A 25,863-nucleotide genomic window follows, 5' to 3' on the forward strand; every position below is an offset into this window, starting at 1 on the left:
GGAACCCTGCACTGCACCCTCCCAGAACCCTGCACTTCTCCCCCCCCCCCACCACCAGAACCCTGCACTGCTCCGTCCCAGAACCCTGCACTGCACCCTCCCAGAACCCTGCACTTCTCCCCCCCCCACCACCAGAACCCTGCACTGCTCCGTCCCAGAACCCTGCACTTCTCTCCCCCCCCCCCCCCCCGCACTGCTCCCTCCCAGAACCCTGTACTGCTCCCTCCCAGAAACCCTGCACTGCTCCCTCCCAGGAAACCTACAGTGACCCCCTCCCCCCCAGAATCCTACACTGCCCCCCCCCCAGAAAACTAGACTGATCCCCCCCCCAGAAATCTGCACGGATCCCACCCCCCCCCCCCCCACCCCCCAGAACCTTGCACTGCTGCCTCCCAGAACCCTGTACTGCTCCCACTCAGAAATCCTGCACTGCTGCCTCTCAGGAAGCCTGCATTGCTTCTTTCCAGAACTGTGCATCATTTCCCCACACTCACCCCCCCCTCCCCAGGAAGCCTGCACTGCACCCTCCCAGAACCCTGCACTTCTCCCCCCCCCCGCCCCCCACCACCAGAACCCTGCACTGCTCCCTCCCAGAACCCTGCACTTCACCCCACCAGAACCCTGCACTGCTCCCTCCCAGAACCCTGTACTGCTCCTTCCCAAAACCCTGTTTGCTGCCTCCCAGAAACACTACACTGCTCCCTCCCAGAACCCTGCACTTCACCCCACCAGAACCCTGTACTGCTCCTTCCCAAAACCCTGTCTGCTGCCTCCCAGAAACACTACACTGCTCCCTCCCAGAACCCTGCACTGCTCCCTCCCAGAACCCTGCACTGCTCCCTCCCAGAACCCTGCACTGCTCCCTCCCAGAACCCTGCATTGCTCCCTCCAGAACCCTGTACTGCTCCCTCCCAGAACCCTGCATTGCTCCCTCCCAGAACCCTGTACTGCTCTCTCACAGAACCCTGTACTGCTCTCTCACAGAACCCTGTACTGCTTCCTCCCAGAACCCTGCACTGCTCCCTCACAGAACCCTGTACTGCTCCTTCCCAGAACCCTGTCTGCTGCCTCCCAGAACCCTGCACTGCTCCCTCCCAAAACACTGCATTTCTCCCTCCCAGAACCCTGTACTGCTCCCTCCCTGAAACCTGTACTGCTCCCACCCAGAAAGGTAGCATTGTGGATACCTGATGAGACCATCAATTCATGTGACACGTGGTTAGAAGTGAACAGTGGTTTTAATCATCTTAAATAAGAGCCTGCCTGTGACACAATGAACTCCAGATGAACTAGCAGGCAGGCTCTCAGCATTAAACTTTATACTTCCAGTTAGGGGGAGGAGTCGTGGGTGGAGCCAAGAGTGGAGTCCAGTAAAAACTCCCGTACACTCCCAGTGCATCTCCCCCTAGTGGCAGAGCAGCGCAACTGCTCGTGTGCCAAGTTTACAGAGACATAGTACAACATGTGTAATACAGTGTGAATTACGCTACTGTGATTCACCACAATAGCACAATTGCTTCACAGCTCCAGGATCCCAGGTTCGATTCCAGCTTGGGTCACCGCGCCCGCCCACGAACCCTGCACTGCCCCCTACCAAAACATTGCATTTCTCCCTCCCAGAAGACTGCACTGCTCCCTCCCAGAACCCTGCACTGCTCCCTCCCAGAAACCCTACACTGCTCCCTCCCAGAACCCTGCATTGCTTCCTCCCAGAACCCTGTACTGCTCGCTCCCAGAACCATGCACTGCTCCCTCCCAGAACCCTGTACTGCTCTCTCCCAGGAAACCTGCACTGCCCCCTCCCAAAACACTGCATTTCTCCTGTGGTAGTATGACTAGAGGTACTACGGTACCTGGGAATGTGAGCTACCATTGGTGGAGAAGGCTCGCTGCTCTTTGGCCCAAGTCTTTGCCTTTTCATTGGTTGGGATGTAAGGTAGCTCTGCCCAATGAGGCGGGGTATAAGAACCCGTGTTTCCCAGCATCCATCCTTCCTTCTGTACTCGAGCTACTGGGGAAACATCTTGTAGATTAAAGCCTTCAATTCGGACTACTCCTTCGTTTCAGTAGTTATTGATCGCGCATCATCTCCCTCCCAGAAGACTGCACTGCTCCCTCCCAGAACCCTCCACTCTCCCTTTCAGAACCTTGCATTGCTCCCTCCCGGGACCCTGCATTTCTCCTTCCTGAGACCCTGCACTGCTCCATCCCAGGACCCTGACGTTCTCCCTCACTTGACCACTCGATACCTCTCGCTGAGCTCCGTCCCAGGCTGGATCTTTATTACCTCACCACTTTCGCTGGGTGAGGAAATATTAAAGGAAACCAGAAAATATTTTTGCACCCTTGGTCATCCTGAAAATAAAGACAAGATTCCAGTTTAATTTAGGTGAGGCAAATATTGTTTTAATATATTTGACATCTGCACACTACCACACAACTGAATATAGGCCTCCCAGGAGCACAGCTGAGTAAATATACTTTTAAATTAAAATTTACTTGAGTTACCTAAAAGCATATAAATTCAAAAACAGAAACCTGTACGTTTGTCAGAAACAGGTCTTGTGATGCAGTAAAACTGCCTGACTGCTCAATCAATCACTCGCTGTGAGACACTCAACAGTAAAGCCTAATGAGGGTAGGGAGAAAGGGGAACACAGGGATGTTTAGCAGATAAGGGAGATGGTTTTTCACACCTGCAATGACAGGATTTCATTTTCATGGATCATTACTGATGTACTTGAGGGATGCTGCAGTCTCGTTGAGCTTGGATTAGTTGTTCTAGTCCAGATCCAGAATTACCAATCTGGCTATGTGTAAATGCTGCAACAAATGCACACAGGACTTATTGACTTTGAAAACGATTTTACATTCTGCACTGCTTTTGAGTGCAATTTTCCAATTTTGTTTCCAAGTGCGGGGCCAGGCGGGAAAGCCGGTTTGCAGCTGCACAGCCGGCTTTTCTCTCCATATTTTCCAGCACTTAGTAAAAACAAAAGCTGGAGGCATATCTCATGTCATTACACTGTCAGGATGAGGCCTGATAGAGCTGGCAACGTCCGCTTTCCAGAGTTGGGGTGCCATTTTTAAAGGCAGTGCCAGGGTCAATGCCAGTATACTGCTGGTCATGTCCCTCTGCCTTTGGGGGCTATACTTACCAGTGAACCCCCGGAAAGTTCCCTTTGCCTGGTTCCCATTTTTAAAAACGCAGTTGTAAACCTTGCCGAAGGATGATACGTCGAGGATACCTTTAATATTATTATCTTTCTGAGCGGAACTTCATTATGACATTGGCGGGAGGAGGGGGGGGGGGGGGGGGGGGGGGGGAGGAATCATGTGCTAAATGATCTATTTGAACTGCACACAGAAAAATACTTTTCACTGTACCTCGGTACACATGACAATAAACAAATCCAATCCAATCCAATCTGTAAACAAGGGGTGCGATTCTCAGGAAAGAATTCTAAGTGTGGTAGTGAGCACAAACTGCCGCGAGCCTCCCAGTGCTTGGCCCAGTGAGGCCGACAGCGCAATACAACATTAATCGGTCCACATGAGGAGGCCCCATGGGCTTCATGCATAAATCATGGCTCACCAGATAATTCACCGAGACCGTGCCCACCAGCCCGCGCCAAGACGACCGGCCCCACGATTTGGAGACCCAGACCCGGGGAGGCTCTTAGATGTGATCGAGGCCAGAATGGATGTCCTGTTCACCAGAGGGACCCGAGGGTGAGCCACAGGGCAGCCAGCGCCACCTGGAATGAAGTGGTGGCAGCCGTCAGCTTGGGCAGTGGGATGAGGAGCACAGGCCTCCAGTGACGAAAGAAGGTCAACAACCGACACTGGACTGCAAGTGTGAGTTGACACCAATTCCCCCACCTTGAAACCTTTCCACCCATGCGAACCAATGCCCAACTCTGCCTCCACACCCCCCCCCCCACCCCCACCACCACCATGGTGAATCATGGGTGTGGCTAATGATGCCCTCTCTGAGTCCCCACAGGAGAAGTTGTCCCACAACCATTGGGAGAGGGCCCAGACTGGCGGCGGCATGCTGGACATCAGAATCTTCACTGCATTCGGGGAGCGCGCCCTGGAGCCAAGGTGGTCACCAACGTGGCGGTCGGCACATGCCACAGAGGTGAGCATCCATCGGGCCTCACCTGGAAGGCCTGTCACACATGAGTTGTTAATGCCATACAGATTGACCCATCCCTCCCACTGACCACGTATTCATTATCTCGCAGGAAATCCTGCCGATGACGCTGGCGCATCTGGGGTTATCCCCGTCCTACCCTCCCATGAGAACACCTCAGAAGAGAGCTCTGAGGAAGCTACAATAGATGCATCATAGCTATCATCCCCACCCTCTGCCAGTGCAGAGACATGCACCTCAGTGGGCAACGGTGGTGGTCAGGCTTCCGGGGCACATTCTGGTGAGTACCTCACAGTTGCAGATGCCCCCAGAACCGGTACACATGATCCGTGGGTTGGCATGGAGGACCCGCACATAGTTGCTCCCTCAACAGAACCTCAACTCCAAACCTCCCCCCCACTCCAGGTCCAGTATCCCCAATCCTCCATGGTGGCTCACTCCCACTGAATGAATTCTAAATGAGGAACCTTCATAAGGAAGTGGTTAAAAAGGACAGAAATGGGTAAGGAACAAATAAAATTGATGTGAAAAGAGAAAATGGAAGTTCTAAAATGAGTGTCGCTGCACTCCTAATAAGCAGGTTTGAGGAGGAAAACAGCTTTTGTGTTTGTAATTATCACCTATCATGGAGGAGACACTGCCCAAGTATTAGCAGCTATAGGGCGCTGCCAGCAGCCCACAGTTTATGTCAGTACTCTATGCTTCAAGCTAATTGTTGTATACGGGAGAAGGTTTATTGTGCTCCTAGAAAATACTTTAATTACTATTTAAGGTAGATTAACCAGTGCTGACAACGCAAATCAGAAAATTATCAAAATTACTCAATGTTTAACACAAATGTGCAGTAAATTAGCATGTATGAAGCTATACTTAATGGCAGATTATGCAGCTAATTACTGTTACAATTAGAAATCATGAGAAAGCTAGGCTCCATTTCATTTAGAGAAAGATTTTGCATTTATATAGTGTCTTACCACATCCATCATAAACCTCTCAAAACAATCTCAATTAGTGGATTGCTTTGATCTTATTAGGCAGGCAATTTCAGCAGTAATTTTGCACATGACAAGGCCCTGCTAACAGAGACAGTAATAAGTGATTTGCGTTGATCTGTTTTTGGTTGAGGGCCGTATGTTCCCATACTTCATGTTGGCAGAACCCCTGTTGCCATAAGGTCTTGAACTAACATAATGGTGTAGAAATTGGTCTAAAATTTCAAATACAAAGAATAACAGTTTAGCTGTGGGTTGGCCTGTGTCCAATCTACACAGGAGCAGGTCGTACCATCAAAGCACATTTTACACGCTTACTGAGCAGAATCCGAAAACAGATGTTCGGCCCTTTGTGGATTTGACAACGCTGTTTATAAATTAGACCACAATGAACGGGTCAGATGTGGGATCTGCCACACTCAGGATTCTTCAGCACTCTCAGGAGCCACCAACTAGAGGTTGTTAGGAGTTTTTTGAAAAATATTTTCTGTGGAGCACGGAGAATCAGGAATGCTATCCCTGACTCCACAAATTGGCAATCATCCTTTGTTACCTGATTCGGTTTTCTCTCCTGGAATGTAACGTAAGGCTGCTGCAAGTAGTTAGAATTTCATTTTCGTTGGCTAAGCTGTTTCTGGAGGCACAGTTCGCACTGGGAACTCACCCTAGACATGTACATGAGGTGTGAGGCCCACCTCCAGGCTTACCTCGTGGCTCTCTGTTTGGCTGCATGCTCGATCCTTTCGTCATCCCAAGTCTGGATTCAAAAATAGGTGAAGACTAATTTATGTCCCCTCATTTACATCTGCAATTCTGCAGAGTCCCGCAGCATGGCTTTAGGCTTTGATGAAATGTGCAAGTTCTGGAGTGGAATTGAATCTTCAGCCTTTCAGATCATAGGCAAGAGTACTTCCACTGAACCAGTAAGCAAGGCAGGCTTTAAGGTCCGGAAGAAGGGAAGTAGAGATATTTCGCAATTTGGATATTGAACATACTTTGCATTATATCCAACACATGGCCAAGATGTGCAGGTTAGGAGGATTGACCATGATCAATGCATGAGATTATGGACATAGGACAGGGGAGAGGGCCTAGGTAGAGTGCTCTTTCAGTGGGTTGATGCAGACTTGATGGGCCAAATGGCCTCCTTCTGCACTGTAGGGATTCTATGGATTCTATCTCTGTGCCAGTCCTTTTCAATGGATTACACTGGAGGCACAGCTGCCCAGCTGCAGTTTTAAAAGAGGTGTGATGGACAACCAATCCTCTCCCAGAAGGTATGGGACCAGCTTTCAAGGAAGCTGCATGCTTCTATTTTTGCAGTTTTTGTAAAACATTTTCACCCTTTCAGCTGGGTTTATTGGCCTCGGGGAAAAGGAGGTGTGAAGCCAATGGGTCAATAAGATACATGCAGCACAATTAGAGACACGATGGGTTAAATTTCTAACTTTCTATGGTTGTAAATTGTGGAACAGGAGGAGCTAATGTGCTGCCACACTCCACCGTTACCCCCACTGCAATCAGTGACAACTCCTGATCTCTTCTCTGCAATTTCTATTCTTCCCACAGGGTCTCCGCCACACCTATCATTATCTCTCTTCCACCGACCACAAACTGGCCTTCTTAACATGATCTCCACGCCCCTGAACCATGGTCTCCATTCCTAGTCAAAGTGTTTCCTACCAACCCCTAATCTCTTCCCCGCTGACCAGGACTTTCCCTGCCCACCCCTACCTTGATGTCCCATGGGAACATTGCCACCTCTCTACCTGCTCTCTGCTCCTTTGCTGTGATAGTGCCACTGGCTTCCTCGTGTGACAGGTAGGCACCCTATTAATCAGGCTGGCTGCTGGATGGAAACTTGCATTAAAACATCAAAAGGAATCTTACGAGTAGTGATTGAAGAGAAAGGCTTTGTAAGACCCTCTACCTTACCTAAAGGTTCAATTGTCTCTACTCAGGATAAAATTGACACAACAACTTTGATTAAGTTTAACTAAGGTGATACAGCTTTATTAAATCACTAAGCAATAGTACATACTCACAACAATACTGGTTCCTTAGTTCCCGTGTGCCAAGTTCTGTCTCAGTGGTCCATCCAGTAATGAAATCTTCCGTGCGCATCTACCAAGAAACGTGCAAAATTGTTCCAACCACTGTAGCCCTGATGTTCTCTTTATATCTTTTTTGCTACAGCCCTTTGCCATCTCAGGGTATAAGAGTACATACCCCATATAAAGCAAACCTTGGGCGAAATTCTCCAACCCCACGCAGGGTCGGAGAATCGCCCAGGGGCGCCGATAATCTCGCTCCCGCCATGTTCAAAATTCTCCCACCCGCCATAAAACGGCCTTCTTCAAATCCCGCCGCCCGCCTCGGAGAACGGTTGGCGCCGGCGGGATGCCATTGTTTATTGAGGCTTAATTATTCTCCGGCCCGGATGGGCCGAAGTCCCGCCGCTGGGAAGCCTCTCCCGCCGCCGAGGTTTAAACCACCTCTGGAACGGCGGGATCAGCGGCGCGAGCAGGCCCCCGGGGTCCTGGGGGGGGCGGGGGGCGATCGGGGCCCCCCGCTCAGACTCCGGGCCAGTGCCCTGGCTGCACTATTTTCCTCCGCGGCCGCCACGGCCTTCGCCATGGCGGAAGCGGAAGAGAACCCCACATCGCGCCTGCGTCATTTAGCAGAGTTTTACTGATGCTGGCAAAACTTTGACTTGACTATATTGACCATCATGCTTTGCGGTTTGAGCCCACAGTGCAGTTCAGTACAGTTCTTTACATGTCTTCAGTCTTCCTGGGCGGGATTCTCCGTTTCCTGACGCCGATTTCGTAATTGGCGATCGGGCGGAGAATCCCTTTTTACGATGGAATCCGGGGTGGCGTCTGTTTTCGCATGCTCCGCCTCCTCCAAAATGGCGTCATTGTGGCGCACGGCGCACGCCGTTCGCACGGCCTCAGAGCGTTACCTGAAGGCCCTCCCCCGATGCTCTGCCTCCGATGGCTGAGTTCCCGACTGCGTAGTTGACTCGTGGTCTCAGCGGTCGGGAACCCGGCGTGGCGGCTGCGGACTGTCCAGCGCCATCACAGTCGGGTGGGAGCCATGCTGCTGGCCGGGAGGGCTTCGGCGAGGGCTGGGGAGACTGGTGCGGATGGGTGAGGGGGTGTCCAGGGGGCACTATTGGGCAGGTTGGGTCCACGCACGGCCAGCGCCATGTTGTACAGTGCGACCGCTGCAGGTCGTCGTCGTGCCCATGAGTGGCCATGGATCCAGCAATTCTCCGGCCGTTTATTTTGTGGAGACCGGGCGTTTTATGTGGCGCAGCTGCGAGCCCCTCACCGGTCCTAGGATCGGTGCTGGGGCATCGCCAATTTTTCCCACGTAAAACACCATGGATCCTCCGGGCATAGCCCCAAAATTGGAGAATCCAGCTTCCTATCTTTTATCTTGATGTTCATGTTACCTCCATGAAACAGACTTCACACACACAGGGTCGACACCATAACTGGTTTACTTTGATTACTATAACGAAATAAGGAAATGGTCACAAAGTGAGGTTCTCTGGCCTACTGTGTGTTTCTCAGCAGCAGTTGGCCGGCAGCGGAGTCTTCTCGTCCAACTGCTGTCAATGGGATGTCTCATTGAATGCACCCCACATTACCGGATTCCTGGCCGGTGCGGGGCGGGGGGGGGGGGGGGGGGGGGGGGGGGGGGGTTGCTGTGCTGTCAGTGGGACCAGAAGCAAGATATGTGGAGATGAATTCCACTTGCAGCAAAAGGAAAGTAAATCATGAAAGGAAAGCTATGAAAAATGAAAGTGCGGAAGATTGCAAAGGAGACAGGAAAGAAAGTCACCCATGGCGGCATTGGATTTTGTCACGTTATGAGTCATGCCGGTATCTGGGTCGCACATGAAGTGCTGGAACCTGAAAAGCTACAGGTCAGATGCTGGGAGGTGGGATTTGAATGGACTGCTCATTTTATCAGGAGGCATGGACACAATGGGCTGAATTGCCTCTTTCTGTGCCGTAACCTTCCTATGGGCTAAATCGCTGGCTTTGAAAGCAGACCAAGCAGGCCAGCAGCACGGTTCGATTCCCGTACCAGCCTCCCCGAATAGGCGCCGGAATGTGGCGACTAGGGGCTTTTCACAGTAACTTCATTTGAAGCCTACTTGTGACAATAAGCGATTTTCATTTCATTTCACTCCACAGCTGTATCCAAGGCAGTGGCGTGCAGAGGCCTGGTGATGCCCGGGGCAAATCTGGATTGTATGCCCCAAAGACTCAAGTATAAGGCCTAATATACTGAGAAATATTATGAGAAAGGAAAATATTTTGAGTATAACTTCCCGTACCAGCCCCCTGAACAGGCGCCGGAATGTGGCGACTAGGGGCTTTTCACAGTAACTTCAGTGAAGCCTACTTGTGACAATAAGTGATTTTCATTTCAGTGTAGATGATGTTCTAAACCGCTGTGTGCAGAGAGCAGTGAATGGTCTCTCCCCAGTGTGAACTCGCTGGTGTCTCAGCAGTTGGGATGAATGACTGAATCGCTTACGACACAGAGGGCAGGTCAATGGCTTCTCACCTGTATGAACTCACTGATGTCTCAGCAGGATGGATGGCTGAGTGAATCCCCTCCCACACACACTGCAGGTGAACGGCCTCTTCCCGGAGTGAACTCTCTGGTGTGTCAGCAGGTTGGTTAATTGAGAGAATCTCTTCCCACACACAGAGCAGGTGAACAGCCTCTCCCCAGAGTGAACTCGCTGGTGTGTCAGCAGTTGGGGTGAATGACTGAATCCCTAATCACACTCAGAACTGAGGGAGTGCTGCACTGTCTGAACAGCCTTCTTTCAAATAAGTTGTTAAACTGAGGCTCTGTCTGTCCCTATTAGGTGGATGTTGAAGATCCCACAGCCACTATTTTGAAGAAGAGCAGGGGAGTTACCCTCGTGTCCTGGTCAATACTAGGGGCTTTTCACAGTAACTTCATTTGAAGCCTACTTATGAAATGAAAATAGCTTATTGTCACATTCCTCATTCGCAACAATCCAGCGCCTGTTTGGGGAGGCTGTTACAGGAATCGAATCGTGCTGCTGGCTTGCCTTGGTCTGCTTTCAAAGCCAGCAATGTAGCCCTGTGCTAAACAGCCCCTGTCAATAAGCGATTTTCATTTCATTTCATGGTTCAAACTGAGGGAGCAAAGGATGTCAATATTTTTAAGAGAGAGACCTGGGCCAAGCTTTCCAGAGTCTGAACCCTCCCTGGATTCACTTCCTTTCCCTTCAGTTGCTGCAAGTGACCAATTGATGGTCAGAATGAAAAAATAAATGGAAAGGGGGAGAAAAGAAAGTGTTTTACTCACAGATGTTGGAGATAGGAGGAAGATTCCGTCGGTGTGAAAGCTCAATTATCACTGACACAAAGCCCGCCCTCTGATTGGCTGGAGAACCACAGTCCCGCCGGTCCTCAATCTTTTTTCATTGGTCAACATCTCAGCATGCAGATCAGGGGGCGGGGCCTTTCCCTGCATGTGAGGAGCTCCCCCTCCCTTGGACATGCGCAGTCCCGGGCCGCCCGCCCGCGCGGCGGATAGAGCGGTTTCCCCACCGTGGGGGAGTCTGGGAGCGCAGTCACCTCACCCGGACACAAGGTACATGTTGGTAGTCACTGGATTTGATTGTGACGCCCCCCCCCCCCCCCCCCCCCCCCCCCACCCCTTAGCAAAACAATTTGTTAAATTCAGGTGGAAAAATTTAGGCATCTGGGTGACATTGGGAGAGCAATAGCCTCTGTTTGATGCCCCCATCCAATGGATGCCCGGGGCCAACGAACCGTCGGCCCCCCCTCTGCACGCCACTGATCCAAAGGCAGCATTTTCCTGTGGACCCTGACAGTGGGACAAATTGGTGGTCTGGAGCCTACGCTGGCTGGGAATGAGACCGGCGTCAATCTTCCCGCAGGTGACCTCCTAATTACCTTACTCCCTACTCGCTGTCCGATTAAAGATGGAGTGTAGACTCCCGGTGCCGCTGGCCCAGTCAGATGGCCTTAGTCAGTTCCTCAGTGCAGCTGAAGTGATTCAGAGACCACAAAGATGCCTCAAATGAAGGCACCCTCGGAGGATTAAATGAGGATTTCCGACGGGTCAAACCAGGAAGTCTGACTGAGAGAAAGGGAAGTCCCTCTGGCAGAATTGTTTGAACCACCGCATGTGTCCTTTCATATTGATGCCCCCCTCTTTGGGACTGGAAGGTTTGGCTTTGATGGCCTCTCAGCCTGCTGCAAGGAGCTTGCTCCACGGAACCCCACATGAATGCAAAGAGTGAAAATTGGCTACCTGTTTGCATTCAGCCCAGCCGACTTACACAGTGATGGGAATGTGTTGGCGAGCCATCCCAAAATGGCTACTCCCATTTTCCCAGCGCTCCTGGCACTACAGGGCTAAGAAAATTCAGTCCAAGTGTGAGAAAAGGGCAATAAAGGTAGGAACAAAACATTGCCTAAACAGCCCGCAAGACGCGTTGGCTTGATCTTGCTGGGCGGCGGAGGGGAAAGAGTGCGTCCCCTTGAGACGCCGGCCCGACAATCGGTGGGCACCGATCGCGGGCCCGTCCCCTCCCGAGCACGGTCGTGGTGCTCGATCCCCGATCCGCCCCCCACAGGCCCCACACTTACCTGGTGCGCCATGTTGACGACGGCAGCGACCAGGTGTGGTTTCCGCCGTCGTGAACAGGTCGGGAACGGCAGGCCGCTCGGCCCATCCGGGCCGGAGAATCGCGGGCCGCCGTTCCTGACCTGTTCACGACGGCGGCAACCACATCTGGTCGCTCCAGAGCGGCGTGTCGCAAAACCGGACACGTCATTTTGGGGGGGGGGGGGGAATAGCGGGAGGTGCGGGGGCGGACCTCCCGCTATTCCCCCACCCATAGTGGTTGCGGAGAATCGCACCCCATATATCTCGCACTAACTAAGATCATAAAAGTCATTTGTGAATATCCAGGTTGTAAATTTTACTATGAATGTGGAATGACAACCTTGACCATCTTAGTAATATCTTTTATTCCTCTGCACTTCACATATTCATTAATGTTTTGCACCAAAGAAAGAAATGGTGTAGATTTTTAGTTTGTTACCCAAAAGTAAAACTGCTGTTGCCAAATGGTCACCGATTGTGGAACATAATCAATTTGAATTTCTATTCATTTTGATGGAAATGAAAATGAAAGAGTCTCTATAATGGGCGAATAATCGGAAGCAACACCAGTTTTAAACCTGAGTGCCAATTTGAAAATCTACCCCAAGGTATTTTTAAGAAGCTCAGATATTGTCAATGCTTTAACTCTGGAAGACAATGGCAGCAATGTTTGCATAAAATTTGAAGATGGTGTGAATAGCCCTTCAACGAAATGATAGACTATGTTAAAATAGTGAGAACATTTTATTTGAAGAATCTTGGCACCTGCTGGTTGTCGTCGATCACCTCACGCTGCCTTATTTTACCTCGGACCAGCTTGCTTTCCTTCTGCTTCCTTATTTTTAATTGCTTTATTTCATCGGCAGAACGATTTAGAATCAGCAGGTTTCTTCCACATCTACAGACATCTCAAATTTATGTTGTGTCATTAATGGAGCAAATATTACACAGTCTTTCACAGAGCACGATCAGACAAACTTTGACACTGAGCATTTTAGGAGATAGTAAGACGGGTGACTAAAAGCTTGCTCAGTGAGGCAGATTTTCATGGTTGTCTTAAAGGATAGTAAGAAGTCTTACAACACCAGGTTAAAGTTCAACAGGTTTGTTTCAAATCACTAGCTTTCGGAGCTACCAACTGTCCTGGCTTGAGATAATTCACACCTCTTTAACTTGGGATTACCCCTCTCTCTGGATCTGTAAAGACGTACCTGCGAATGCTCGCATTCAAAGTATCGTATTGCAACTTTGTCTTTGCTATATATATGTTTCTGGAAACCACCTCTTCATTCACCTGAGGAAGGAACAGTGCTCTGAAAGCTAGTGATTTGAAACAAACCTGTTGGACTTTAACCTGGTGTTGTAAGACTTCTTACTGTGCCCACCCCAGTCCAACGCCGGCATCTCCACATCATGTCTTAAAGGATGGGAGAGAGTTAACAGGCAGTGAGGTTTCAGGGTCACTTCTAAAGCTGCGAAAGTCATGTCTGCCAGCAAAGGGGGAATGGGAATTGGGGCCAGGATTTCCTGTTTGGAGATGGGAAATAGGAGCCGAGTCGGTTTTGGTGTCAGAGTCTCGCCTCCAGTGACAGTGACAGTGGACTAGTCCATATTTAAGAACTCAGCGACCAATTTAAATGAGTACGCCACCACCATCACAGACTTCATCAGCAAATGTGTGGACAACTGCATGCCAAAGAAAGCAGTACGTACATTCCCCAACCTGAACCAATGGCTCATTAACGAGATTGACTCCCTACTGAACGACAGGTCTGAGGCGTTCAAGTCAGGCGACCCTGACCTATACAAGAAATCTAGGTACGACTTCTGCAAAGCCATCCGAGCTGACAAGAGAGAATATCAGACCAAGCTAGAGTCACAGACTAGCATTACAGACTCTTGGCGGTTGTGGCAAGGCCTAAACAACATAACGGGCTACAAAGTGAAGCCGAGCAGTATCTCCGGCAGCAGCCCCTCCCCGACGAACTCAATGCATTCTATGCTCGGTTCGAGCAGGAAACCAACGATCCGCTGCCAAGTGCCTCAGCAGGCCATAACTCACCCATACCCACCATCACAGCTTCTGAAGTCAGATTAGCTTTCCTGAAAGTGAACCTTTGAGAGGCGATGGGCCCGGATGGGGTCCCGGGTCATGCACTCAGAGACTGCGCGGACTAGCTGCCAGAGGTATTCGCAGACATCTTTAACCTGTCCCTACTCTGCTCCAAGGTCCCCACCAGCTTCAAGAAGACCACCATCATACCGGTGCCAAAGAAGAACCAGGCAACGTGCCTCAATGACTACCGCTCGGTGGCCCTGACTTCAGTCATAATGAAGTGCTTCGAGAGGTTGGTCATGAAGCGTATCACCTCCATACACCCAGAACGCCTTGATCCACTGCAATTTGCATACCGCCTCAACCGGTCCGCAGCAGATGCCATTTCCCTGGCCCTACACTCATCCCTAGAGCATCTCGAAAACAAGGACTCCTACATCAGACTCCTATTTATTGACTACAGCTCCGCCTTCAACTGCATAATCCCAGCCAAGCTCATATCAAAGCTCCAAAACCTAGGACTCCTCACTCTGCAACTGGATCCTCGACGTTCTAACCCACAGAACACAAACAGTAAGAATAAACAACAACACGTCCTCACAATAGTACTCAATATCGGGGACCCGCAAGGCTGTGTACTTAGCCCCCTACTATACTCTCTGTACATACACGACGGCATGGCAAAATTTGGTTCCAACTCCATCTACAAGTTTGCTGACGATACAAACATAGTGGGTCGGATCTCGAATAACGACAAGTTGGAATACAGGAGGGAGATTGAGAACCTAGTGGAATGGTGCAGCGACAACAATCTATCCCTCAATGCCAGTTAAAATAAAGAGCTGGTCATTGACTTCAGGAAGCAAAGTACTGTACACACCCCTGTCTGCATCAACAGGGCCGAGGTGGAGATGGTTAGCAGTTTCAAATTCCTAGGGGTACACATCTGCAAAAGTCTGTCCTAGTCCACCCACATCGACGCTACCACCAAGAAAGCACAACAGCGCCTATACTTCCTCACTTCCTCAGGAAACAAAGGAAACTCGGCATGTCCACATTAACCCTTGCCAACTTTTTTTCTTTTTTTTTGTTATTTCTTTTATAAATTTAGAGTACCCAATTCATTTTTCCAATTAAGGGATAATTTAGCGTGGCCAATCCATCTAAATTGGACATCTTTGGGTTGTGAGGGCGAAACCGACGCAGACACGGGGAGAATGTGCAAACTCCACACGGACAGTGACGAAGAGCCGGGATCGAACCTGGGACCTCGGCGCCGTGAGGCTGCAGTGCTACCCACTGCGCTACCGTGCTGCCCTACTCTTGCCAACCTTTACAGATGCACTATAGAAAGCATCCTATCTGGCTTTATCACATCCTGGTATGGCAACTGCTCGGCCCAGGACCGCAAGAAACTTCAGTGAGCCGTGAACACTGCCCAGTCCATCACACGAACCTGCCTCCCATCCATTGACTCCATCTACACCTCCTGCTGCCTGGGAAAAGCAGGCAGCATAATCAAAGACCACTCCCACCTGGCCTACTCACCCTTCCAACTTCTTCCATTGGGCAGGAGATACAGAAGTCTGAGAACACGCACGAACAAGTTCAAAAACAGCTTCTTCCCCACCAGACTCCTAAAGGACCCATTTATGGACTGATCTCATTAACACTACACCCCTGTTAGCTTCACCCGCTGCTGGTGCTTATGTAGTTACATTGTGTACCTTGTGTTGCCCCATTATGTATTTTCTTTTATTTCCTTTTCTTTTCATGTACTTAATGATCTGTCGAGCTGCCGCAGAAAAATACTTTTCACTGTACCTTGATACATGTGGCAATAATCAAATCCAATCCAATCCAATTCAGTGGGAAGCTCTGACCCCTCAAACAAACCAATTAGGGCCTTTTTTCATTGTAATCTCCCGACCCCCCCCCCCCCCCCCCCCCCCCACCCCCCCCCAGCCCTCTTCACCCCCACTGCCCTGCAATCTTCCTGATTGCCAGGATTTTTCCCACTTATCTCCCGTGGTCATCCATAGTTGTGTTTCCTGCCTATCATCAATTTTTCTGGCTGCCAAGCTGGAAAAGTTATTTTAAAAAAAGAGGTCCCACTATTAAATTTGACGTGACTGCCACGCTCCCAGGATTTCCAGGAATTTCACCCCACTGCCCTCTGACCCCACTGCTCTGTAAATATTGGGGCAGTGGGTTCCAACTGGCCTATATTTAATTGGAGGAACTATTGAGTTCATGGAACAACTGCAGCAGTTTGCCAGCTAAAACGAGGGGAAAAATGGTTTGGTTGACGGTTTCCACCATTTGACTCTCGGGTTATCTGCTGCCACAGAGCAAACATTTGAATAAAGTTAATATAAACATCCATTGGGCTTTCCCTGCTTATTTGAGTTAGAGATTAGAATTCAGGATGCTTAATATGTGAGCAAATTAATGGCTGGATTTCCCCTACAATCCCATCCCAAATGAGACCACATTCCAATGGAAATGGTGGGAAAACAGAAACTCTCTGGCCTCCAACTTTCATTCACACCCTTTCCTGTGGAACTGGTTGCTGCCTTCCATGAAACAAATACCAGAGAGACCTGGGTTCCCAATGGATTTATTTCCTAACTGCCTGACCAACTCCGGATCCCTGGACCATGCCGTGGAAGCTGGTAGTTGACCCAAGGGAGTGATGAAAATTATCTGGACATCTTTTAATGTCGAGAGTCCACAGTGATGTCCCTTTAATTCCTCTATGTGGACTTCCGAATGTACCTTTTTACAACATCCTGTTGCAGCCGAGGCCTACAAAAACTTCACAATGTTGTTGTTTGGTCATTTTAACTGGTGTGGGAGAGATCTTCTGATGCTGCAGCTTGGTCCCCTGCTGCAACTAAATCCGACAGGGATGCTAGCCGTTCAGATGTTTCTATCTAAGGGCCTCTGCCAAAGCCTAGTCCGTGGGTGGGGGAGTGGTTCCGGGTGTCGGGATGGCCAGCTGGTACCTGATTGTGGGCTGTGATTGGCTGATAGCTGGCCCCAGACATAGGGAATGTCAGGTGGTCATCGAGCCCAGGCCATGATTGGCTGGCAGATGGTCCTGGCCTCTGCTGCCAGAATGCTTTGTTTGTCCTCTGGGAGATTGAGGACAACTCCAGGGATCTCCCGGACATTCGCCGAGGATTGGTTACTCTGCTACCTCCTGAGTAATGAATTCTAGCATTTTCCCAAAGACAGTTGTGGTCTATGCTTTCTGTCTTTCTTCCTTTCTTGAATAGTGGTATTACATTTACAGTTTTACAATCCACTGGGACCTTTCCAACCCTGGTAAACTTTGAAAGATTACAACCAACGAATCCACAATCTCTGCAGTCTCTTTATAAACCCACACCCCCACCCTCCGGGAGGCCTCTGGAACCACCCCCTTAGCCCCTCTCCACCTGATAAGGCCCCCACCGGGCCTGATTCCTGGCAGTGCCAACCTGGCACATGGGAAACCTGGTACTGCCCCCCTGGTACCCTGACTATGCCCCTGCAAGCCTGGCAGTGCCATCCTGGTAGTTCTACCCCAGGGATGCCAGGCTGGCACTGTCAAGGTGTCAGGGTGCTAGAGGGAGTGCCAGCCTGTCACCGACCACTGGGGGTCTCTAATGGAAACCAGTACTAAACGATTCACTGTCTAGCTCTCCTGGGTGCGGCTATTAGGTTCCAGGCACCGAGAGAAACCCGCGAACGCATATTTAAATAAGCCAAATGGCTCATTTATTTAATCTCGCGGGATGCTTTGAGGGTCGCCAATCTAACAAGAAGCCTCTGTCCTGACACCAAGTCGGGCACGATAAGGCCGCTGAATCACGCCGATAATTTATTGTCAAAGTCTTTGGCACTGTCTCTATTCATTTTAGGAGATTTTTTTCAGGTGACAGCAAAAAAAAGGTTTAAAAAAAATCAATGTTATTTCCAGTATCAAGTATGAAAAAGCTGTGCTGGTCCTGAGTTTAATCACTCGTGAATTAGCTTTGAAAGTGCAATCTTTGCAGCCTAACTCAGCAATAACTGTTAATTAAATAATGCTGAGAAAGAACCTCTTCATTTTACAAGAATTTGCTCGGTCGCACCAGTTAAATAGCTATAGGCACCTGTTACATGCTGGATCACATATGGTACAATATGGGATGCTATTATTGAGATTACAGAATGAAAGCAAACTGAAGCTATTTACTGAGTTCCCGACATCGCTTCCTTTTAATAGTATTGCCTGGTTTAACCTTTCCCACAGATTTTAGATTAAATATGTGTTTCAAACATCTCATAAAAGCACAACATATTTCACTCCAGTCTAATTCATTCCTAAAATATTCTTCTGGGCCTTGGGGAGAAATAAAACAGAACAGTTTGATATTCCTTCTATTGGCATTGCCACATCGTATCGGGTCTTCATTCAAATATGTAAACTGGAAATGTGAATTGAAATAGGAACATAGGAGGGCAGCATGGTTGTGCAGTGGTTATCTCTGCTGCCTCACGACGCCGAAGTCCCAGGTTCGAACCTGGCACTGGGTCACTGTCCGTGTGGAGTTTGCATATTCTCCCCGTGTTTGCATGGGTTTCGCCCCCACAACCCAAAGATGTGCAGGGTAGGTGGTTTGGCTACGCTAAATTGCTTCTTAATTGGAAAAAATGAATTGGGTACTCTAAATTTATTTTTAAAAAAAGAAATAAGAACATAGGAACTAGGAGCAGAAGTAGGCAATTCAGCGTCTCTAGCCTGCTGCGCCATTCAATCAGATCATGGCTGCTCTCGACCTGATCTCAAACCCACCTCCCTACCTGTTCCCCATATCCCTTTGACCCATTTTTTAAAATCAGTAATGTGGAAGAAACAGAGCTTCTGGAGAGTAAGATTCTCTCAGCTTGCACTTCTTTAATTTTATCCTGTACTCATCAAGGTGAACGGCTTCAACTATTAGATTCAGAAGGAAGGCATTCGGGCCATCAGATCTGCACCAATCCATGTCCCACCCTTTCCCTCCAACCCCATAACCTAACCTTCACATCCCTGGACACTAAGGTGCAATTTAGCATGGCCAATCCACCTACATCTTTGGACTCTGGGAGGAAGCAGGAGCACCTGGAGGAAACCCACAGACACTTGGAGAACCCACACAGACAGTGACCCAAGGCCCGTATTGAACCCGAGTCCCTGGCACTGTGAGGCAGCAGTGATAACCACTGTACCACCATGCCGCCCAATTCTGAGATCAGGTGAAATCAGCTGACGGCAAAGTTCTCACTAGCCTGGTTCCATGATTTAAACCTTAAATAAACCTGATTATAACAGCATGGCAAGTGACTCATGACATTGTCTCTCCTCATCTGCTTGTTCAATCTACTTCTAGTGTGCAGCGAAGGTATTCTGCCCGTTTCTTTTTTAAATGTGTCCAAACCATTGCAGCCACCTTTCTAGGAAGATGTACAATAAGTGTCGTTTCTGCTCCAAACCAAGATGCAATATTATTATAATAGAACCATAGAATCATAGAATTCCGGCAATGCAGAAGGAGGCTATTCAGCCCATCCAGTCTGCACCGACCCTCTGAAAGAGCACCTCTACCTCGCCCACCCTATTCCCGTAACCCCATCTAACCTACACATCCTTGGACACTAAGGGGCAATTTTTCCTCACATCTTTGGACTGTGGGCACCAGAGCACCTGGAGGAAACCCATGCAGACACGGGGAGAAGGTGCAAACTCCACACAGTCACCTGAGGCCGGAATTGAAGCCGGGTCCCTGGAGCTGTGAGGGAGCTGAGCTAACCACTGTGCCATCATGCTGCCCCTATCATAGCTCCTGTGATAATGAAATCAGCTCATGCCTACTATGGAACCTGGTCAACTTTCACAGTTAGGCTGACTAATGATGAGTAACCATCATTCATCAGGTCTTTTTGCATTCGAGGTGTGAGAAAGACTTTCAGAAGCTTCATCATATATTTTGAGTTTTTAAACTGGATATTTTCACAGTCTGAGCATCATCAGCCACTTCCATAAATAAATCACGCACCCTTATAGTTGGGCTGAATCCATTTCTGCCCGGTATCTAGATAAGCAATAACATGATCCAGGGATTAAAACAAAGAACCTTTCCTCTGTACACTGGCTAATGGAATGTATCACAAGACACACCTAGTTTCCTCTCTGGACAGAGCAGTTGGTTTTCCTCGCAATTCAAGCCTATGGTCCCTAACCATATGATTGCTTACTATTACTTCAGGCCTGCCTGATCCCATTTATCAGAACAATATAAAACTTCAGGAACATGGGGCAGGAATAGGCCATCAGCCCACCGAGCCTGCTGCACCATTCAATACGATCATAGCCGATCATCCACTTGAATGCCTTTTCCCCTCACAGTATCCCCATTTCAAACCATTCAGCTTTACAGCTGTTGACTGTATATTACAAGTATGTAATATGCTTTATGCAGTCTGCTTTTTTGCTCTCTGTTCCTCTCACAGAAGAAAGGTGAAGAAGCTATTCAAGAAGCTACCAATCACAGAAGCAGCTAGCCAACTGAGACTTGTCCCTTTCTTCAAAAGCACTCAAATTGCTATCAAAGTCATCACCCGGGATTAAGTCCATTCTTTCATGGGCCATTAGGAGGCTCGTTGGGACCCTCTTACACTGTCCCTTCCTCCTCCATATCGTACAAATCAAATACTGTAGAACAATGTTTTAGGGAATCCAGGCATGCTGCTGTGAGACAATGGAGCCATCTTTAACAATATCTTGAGATCACTGGGACTTTAAAAAACAAATTCTTCCCCCTGTGGATAATTAACTTTCACTTGAAACCACCATTAAGTGGGCCAAAACAAACTTATATCTTGACGAAATCCTGATAGACAAATTACTTTCTACGAAAAAGAATATTGTGCAGAGTCCTGAGAGATAACAAGCTACATGCTGGCTATCAAGAGCACAAGGCAGAAAGGACATTTAACACAGCTCAGTATACATCCTTCCCAGAGAAAGGCAACTGCTTTCAGTGTATCAAATGCTTTTGAATATATATTTTAAAAGTATTTGCTTAATACTGTCAAGTGCTGTCTAAAATATGGCACATTCTCAGCCACCAATTTAGCAATCATGGATCAAGCTCCAACCCAGTTTTTTTTAAAGAATCTTACAGCATCACTCAAGTCTCCATCTGATATGTAAAGTTCTGTCCTAAACATTTCAATGTGATGAAGTAACTTCTTCTTAAATTTGTCATGATACACATAAATCGTTGGCTGGTTTTGATTAAATTGGGAAGGTAACCCAATATTGATGGATGAGCACAAGAAAGTATATACTGCCCACTTTAACAGAATGATTGTAGTCAGGGCAAAATAAATTGTTTTGGGTTTTTCAATAACGTTCCAATTAGAACTACTACTCCCTTGTTGGGTTTGAGTCGAGTCGAACTGACTGCAGTTCTAATGAATTGAAAATGAAATGAAAATCACTCATTGTCACAAGTAGGCTTCAAATGAAGTTACTGTGAAAAGTCCCTAGTCGCCACATTCCAGCACCTGTTTGGGGAGGCTGGTACGGGAATTGAACCATGCTGCTGGCCTGCCTTGGTCTGCTTTCAAAGCCAGCGATATAGCCCTGTGCTAAACCAGCTCCTGTGAAGGATCCAGCATGACCGAGTAATTTAAGAGCCCGGTGCAAACATTGAAAATGTCAATATGTTAGAAATCGACATTGAATTTATTATACACTTCAGACTTAAATTCGCTTATTTAATTCAGAGAAGAAGGATTAAATGTGAAAATTGAACTTGCAACTATATTTGCATTTTTATTTCCCTGCAGGTATTTATGAGCCGACATTTCTTGTACTACTGCAGTGAACCTATACTGGATGTGAAGATTGCGTTTTGTCAGGTGTGTGTTCCTTACAGGTAAACAAGGTACAGTATTTGTTGAATCATATTTCCATTTCATTTATGTCCGTTTTGTGATGCATGATTCAAACTGATGTCTGCTGTCATCTCTAAAATCAAGCATTTTTTAAAATAAATGTTTTTTATTGGGTTTTTGAACAAAGTATATTTACCATTATGTACACAGAATGAAATATATAAATATATATATATATGGAAGAGAAGAGCACACACAAGAAAAATACAAAAAAAATAACTGGTAGGGTATTATGCATGAGCTCAACATGAGCAACTCTACGAATGGCAATATTATTTTTAACACATAAATAGGCATCTGTTTGTGTGTGTGTGTGTGGGGGGGGGGGGGGGTGGTCTGGGGAAGTACATATACATTTGGGTGCCGGAGAAACACTTACAGAGGGCAATACGCGAATGGATCTGCTGTTGGCGTTGTCTCTAAAATCAAGCATAACCTTGTCCTTTCTGTTTCACTGTCGGTTCAGAGGCTTGTAATGTTGCAAAGAATAAGAGTGAGGCTGAGGATTGGAGTGTTTAAGAAAGCAGCAAAGGGTGACCAAAATACTGGAAAAAAAAATAAAATGAGAGTAAACTAGCCAGGGTTATAAACCTGATTTTAAAAGCTTTTACGAATATAGTGCTGCGCTTCAATCTGGCTGTCAAAAAAAAAGCTTTGTCTGAAAACCAGATATTTTTTAGAATGTGCCATGCATCAATTTTAATTGAATAAAGTTTAAAAGGATTTATTTGGATAATTCAGATGGAAGCTCCAGTGGCAGAATGTGGCACCTGATTCGTTATTGGCTTTTCTGCTTCGCACACTGGTCGATTCCTGCTCTCCAAGCGACCCTTGACCCAATCAGGCTTTTCCCGAACCGTCCACAGCTCGAACCATCGAACCCGAAATCCAGCAAAATCTGAAATTGTCAATGCCCCGGTCCCAAGGTTGCCAGTTTTGTGACATTGGGCACGATTCTCTGGCCTCGTTGCGCTCTTGCTCGATCGAAACGAGGCCGGTAAATAGCGGGAGAGGCAGAAAACGAGAACCGCACCGGGCACCAAACCGTTTGCGATCCAACCGGGCTGCTCCCGTAGGCAAAATCAGTATCCCACCATAGTGTGGCGAGAAACCAATTATCATCATTTAAGCCCTTTTTCCATACAATTAACAGGAGCCACCCCACATCCAATGGCCTCCCCAGCAAGTGGTCACGGTGGAACCGATTAGTACTCCTTTTGAAAAACGTAAACCTGGCGGAAGGGCTTTTGTGGGGAGTCAAGCAGATAAGCAACCATCTTTGCTCACAGGTAATGAGCCCGGGGGCGCTGGGATTGCCACCCCAGTGCTCGACTCGGGGTGGGGGAACCTCTGCAGGAGTGGGTCACCATGGGAAGGTGGGGGGGAGGCGCTGAGGTGAAACTGGGGGCAAACGCGTGCCAACCCCTGGATTGTGTGAATCCGTTCCGGGGCAATCCTTCTGGCCACCAACCACCCATAACCCCCACTGGCCTTGTGGCTGAAGGCTATTGCTAATAGGGAATTGGCAATCGTGGTTAAGTGAGCACTTCGCACAACCTAAGTGGATTCCCATGATGGGTAGGCCATGTAGCATGTGGGAGTCATTGCCTAGCATCCCAATCACACCCTGATGCCTGGACACTGTACCTGAACACTGAGGGAGGCAACACCACACACGCAGCAACCAACATCCGAATACCCAGGGGGTGGGATACAGCTCCAGAGACATGTCCACAGCCGGAGGGTGGGTGAGTGCCACTGGGAGGGGACCAGCGCCCAGTCCAGGTTATGTTATGAGCAGGTATCAGGGGTACAGTGTCTGGGATCTGGTGAGGGGAGCCAGCTGCAGCTGGGATTTCGTGGGCACCCCATTCCGGGCGGGGGGGATCAATGGGGGAATGGGAGTCACCGCTGTTTGTCACTCTAACACCCGCTGCCAATGCCTGACAGATATTGAATGCTAAGGTAGGGATTTTGTACCCAGAACCTGCCCTTGAGCATCTGCTGCTAGGCCGGGCGGTCAGACGCCAGAGAGGGAGGTGGCAGCAGCAGCGTCAGAGGTGCTCAAGATGGCAGCCCATGTGCCAAACCCAGCCGCCCATCAGGCCAGTGAGGGACTCAGAGGAGGAGGCCCACAACACACCTGGGTGTACAGGCATTGCTGGTCACTCGAACTAATGACAGACAGTTCCTGCCGCAGGAGGTTCCTTCTCAACGAGGTGATGGTGCGGCATCTGTCCCCTGTCCTCGCGTACTTGGCATCACATGGAGGAGTAGGACACCTGCTTCAGTAACCGCAACCCTGGACTTTATGCCTCGGGATCTTTCCAGGACTTGAGCGGGGAACTGTGTGGCATCTCGAAGGCCACGGCCCATAGGTGCATCCGACAGAACATTGATGCCCTTTGCCCGGGTGGAAAACTATGTCAAATATGACATGGATCAAGCCGAACAAGATGCCTGGACAGCTGGATTCTCCACCATTGCCAGGATGCCCCAGGTCCAGGGGGTACTAGATGCCAGGCATATTGCCCTGCGCTCACCGGGCCATCTGGGAGTGCCCTACGTTAACAGGAAGTGGTTCCACTCCCTCAACATCCAGCTCGTGTGTGACCACCAGATGAAGATTATGCACGTGTGTGCACGTTTCCCAGGGATATCCTGGGGCAGTCGGTCATCCCCAGCCTCTTCGAGGAGCACCCCAAGATGGGAGGCTATCTCTTGGCGGATAAGGGGTACCTGCTGAGGACCTGGCTAATAACACCAGTACAGAGGCCGGAGACCGAAGCAGAGACCTGGTATAACGAGACCATGAGGCCACCGGTGCTGTCATTGAGCGACGCACGGACTGCTCAAAATATGGTTCCAATGCTTCGACCGCTCTGGTGGTGCACCCCAGTACACTCCCGGAGGGTCAACCGCTTTGTGGTGATCTGTGGAGTCCGAAAACATAAGAGCATATAACGTTGGAGCAGGAATAGACCATCTGGCCCGTTGAGCTTGCTCCACCATTCAATAAGATCATGGCTGATCTTTTTGTGGACTGACCTCCACTTACCTGCCTGCTCACCATAACCCTTAATTCCTTTACTATTCAAAAACCTTTCTATCTTTGCCTTAAGAACATCCAATGAGGTAGCCTCAACTGCTTCACTGGACAGGGAATTCGACAGATTCACAACCCTTTTGGTGAAGAGGTTCCTCCTCAACTCAGTCCAAAATCTGCTTCCTCTTATTTTCAGGCTATGCCCCCGAGTTCTAGTTTCACTCACCAGTGGAAACAACCTCCCTGCTTCTATCTTAACTATTCCCTTCATAATTTTGTACGTTTCTATCAGATTCCCCCCTCATTCTTCTAAATTCCAATGAGTATAGTCCCAGTCTACTCAGTCTCTCCTCATAAGTCAATCCTGTCAACAATTTCGCTCAGTAGTGAGGCGAGGAGATGAAGATGAGGAATATGTGGCCACCGAGGAGGAGGAGGATGAGGATGATGATTCGACGCCTGACTAGCAGGGGCTGGAGGACAAGCACTGGGAGGAACCGAAGGACCAGCCGGATACTGCAGGACACACGGCAGCGGTGAGGGTCCGGCAGGCCCAGGGAGGCCCTGAGACTGCCCGATTTACTGGCCTAGTCCATAATCGCTACCTCACCCAACCCCAAACCCAATTTCACACCCTCTGAGGGTATGTGTCACATCACTCCAGGGTGCTGGGCCTGTGTCAGCACTGTCAGCGGGTCACTGACGAGGACAGGGGGGTGTGAGAACCCGCAGAGAGATGAGTGCTGATGCTCCTCAATCTATGCCATAGTCTGACCCCTGCCTGTCTTCTGAGTAATCGCTCACACCCATCACCTGCAAGTGGTGTGCTGGGGGAGATTCCTGGAGAGATGGGCCAAGGGTTCAGAGGTCAGCCTGCATTGCGGAAGAAAGTGACAGAGGCAGTATACTGCTGCCCCCCCACTACTCTCACCCCCTA

General features: G+C 49.0%; 1 protein-coding gene across 7 annotated transcripts in view; it reads left to right on the forward strand.

The window, feature by feature from the left end:
- Positions 1–25,863, forward strand: part of mapk10 (mitogen-activated protein kinase 10) — a 307,215-nt gene that overhangs the window by 118,056 nt on the left and 163,296 nt on the right. For 4 of the 7 annotated variants that reach the window (XM_038791759.1, XM_038791757.1, XM_038791758.1 and 1 more), the window contains one exon: positions 21,773–21,844. In XM_038791759.1, the coding sequence (XP_038647687.1) occupies positions 21,779–21,844 (66 nt within the window). In that variant the 5' untranslated portion in view covers positions 21,773–21,778. Of the gene's footprint in view, positions 1–21,772; positions 21,871–25,863 lie in introns of all 7 variants that reach the window. The other 3 variants (XM_038791761.1, XM_038791760.1, XM_038791762.1) reach the window with 2 other exon arrangements.

This window comes from Scyliorhinus canicula, chromosome 3, assembly GCF_902713615.1.
Source record: "Scyliorhinus canicula chromosome 3, sScyCan1.1, whole genome shotgun sequence".
In the NCBI taxonomy this organism is placed as follows: domain Eukaryota; kingdom Metazoa; phylum Chordata; class Chondrichthyes; order Carcharhiniformes; family Scyliorhinidae; genus Scyliorhinus; species Scyliorhinus canicula.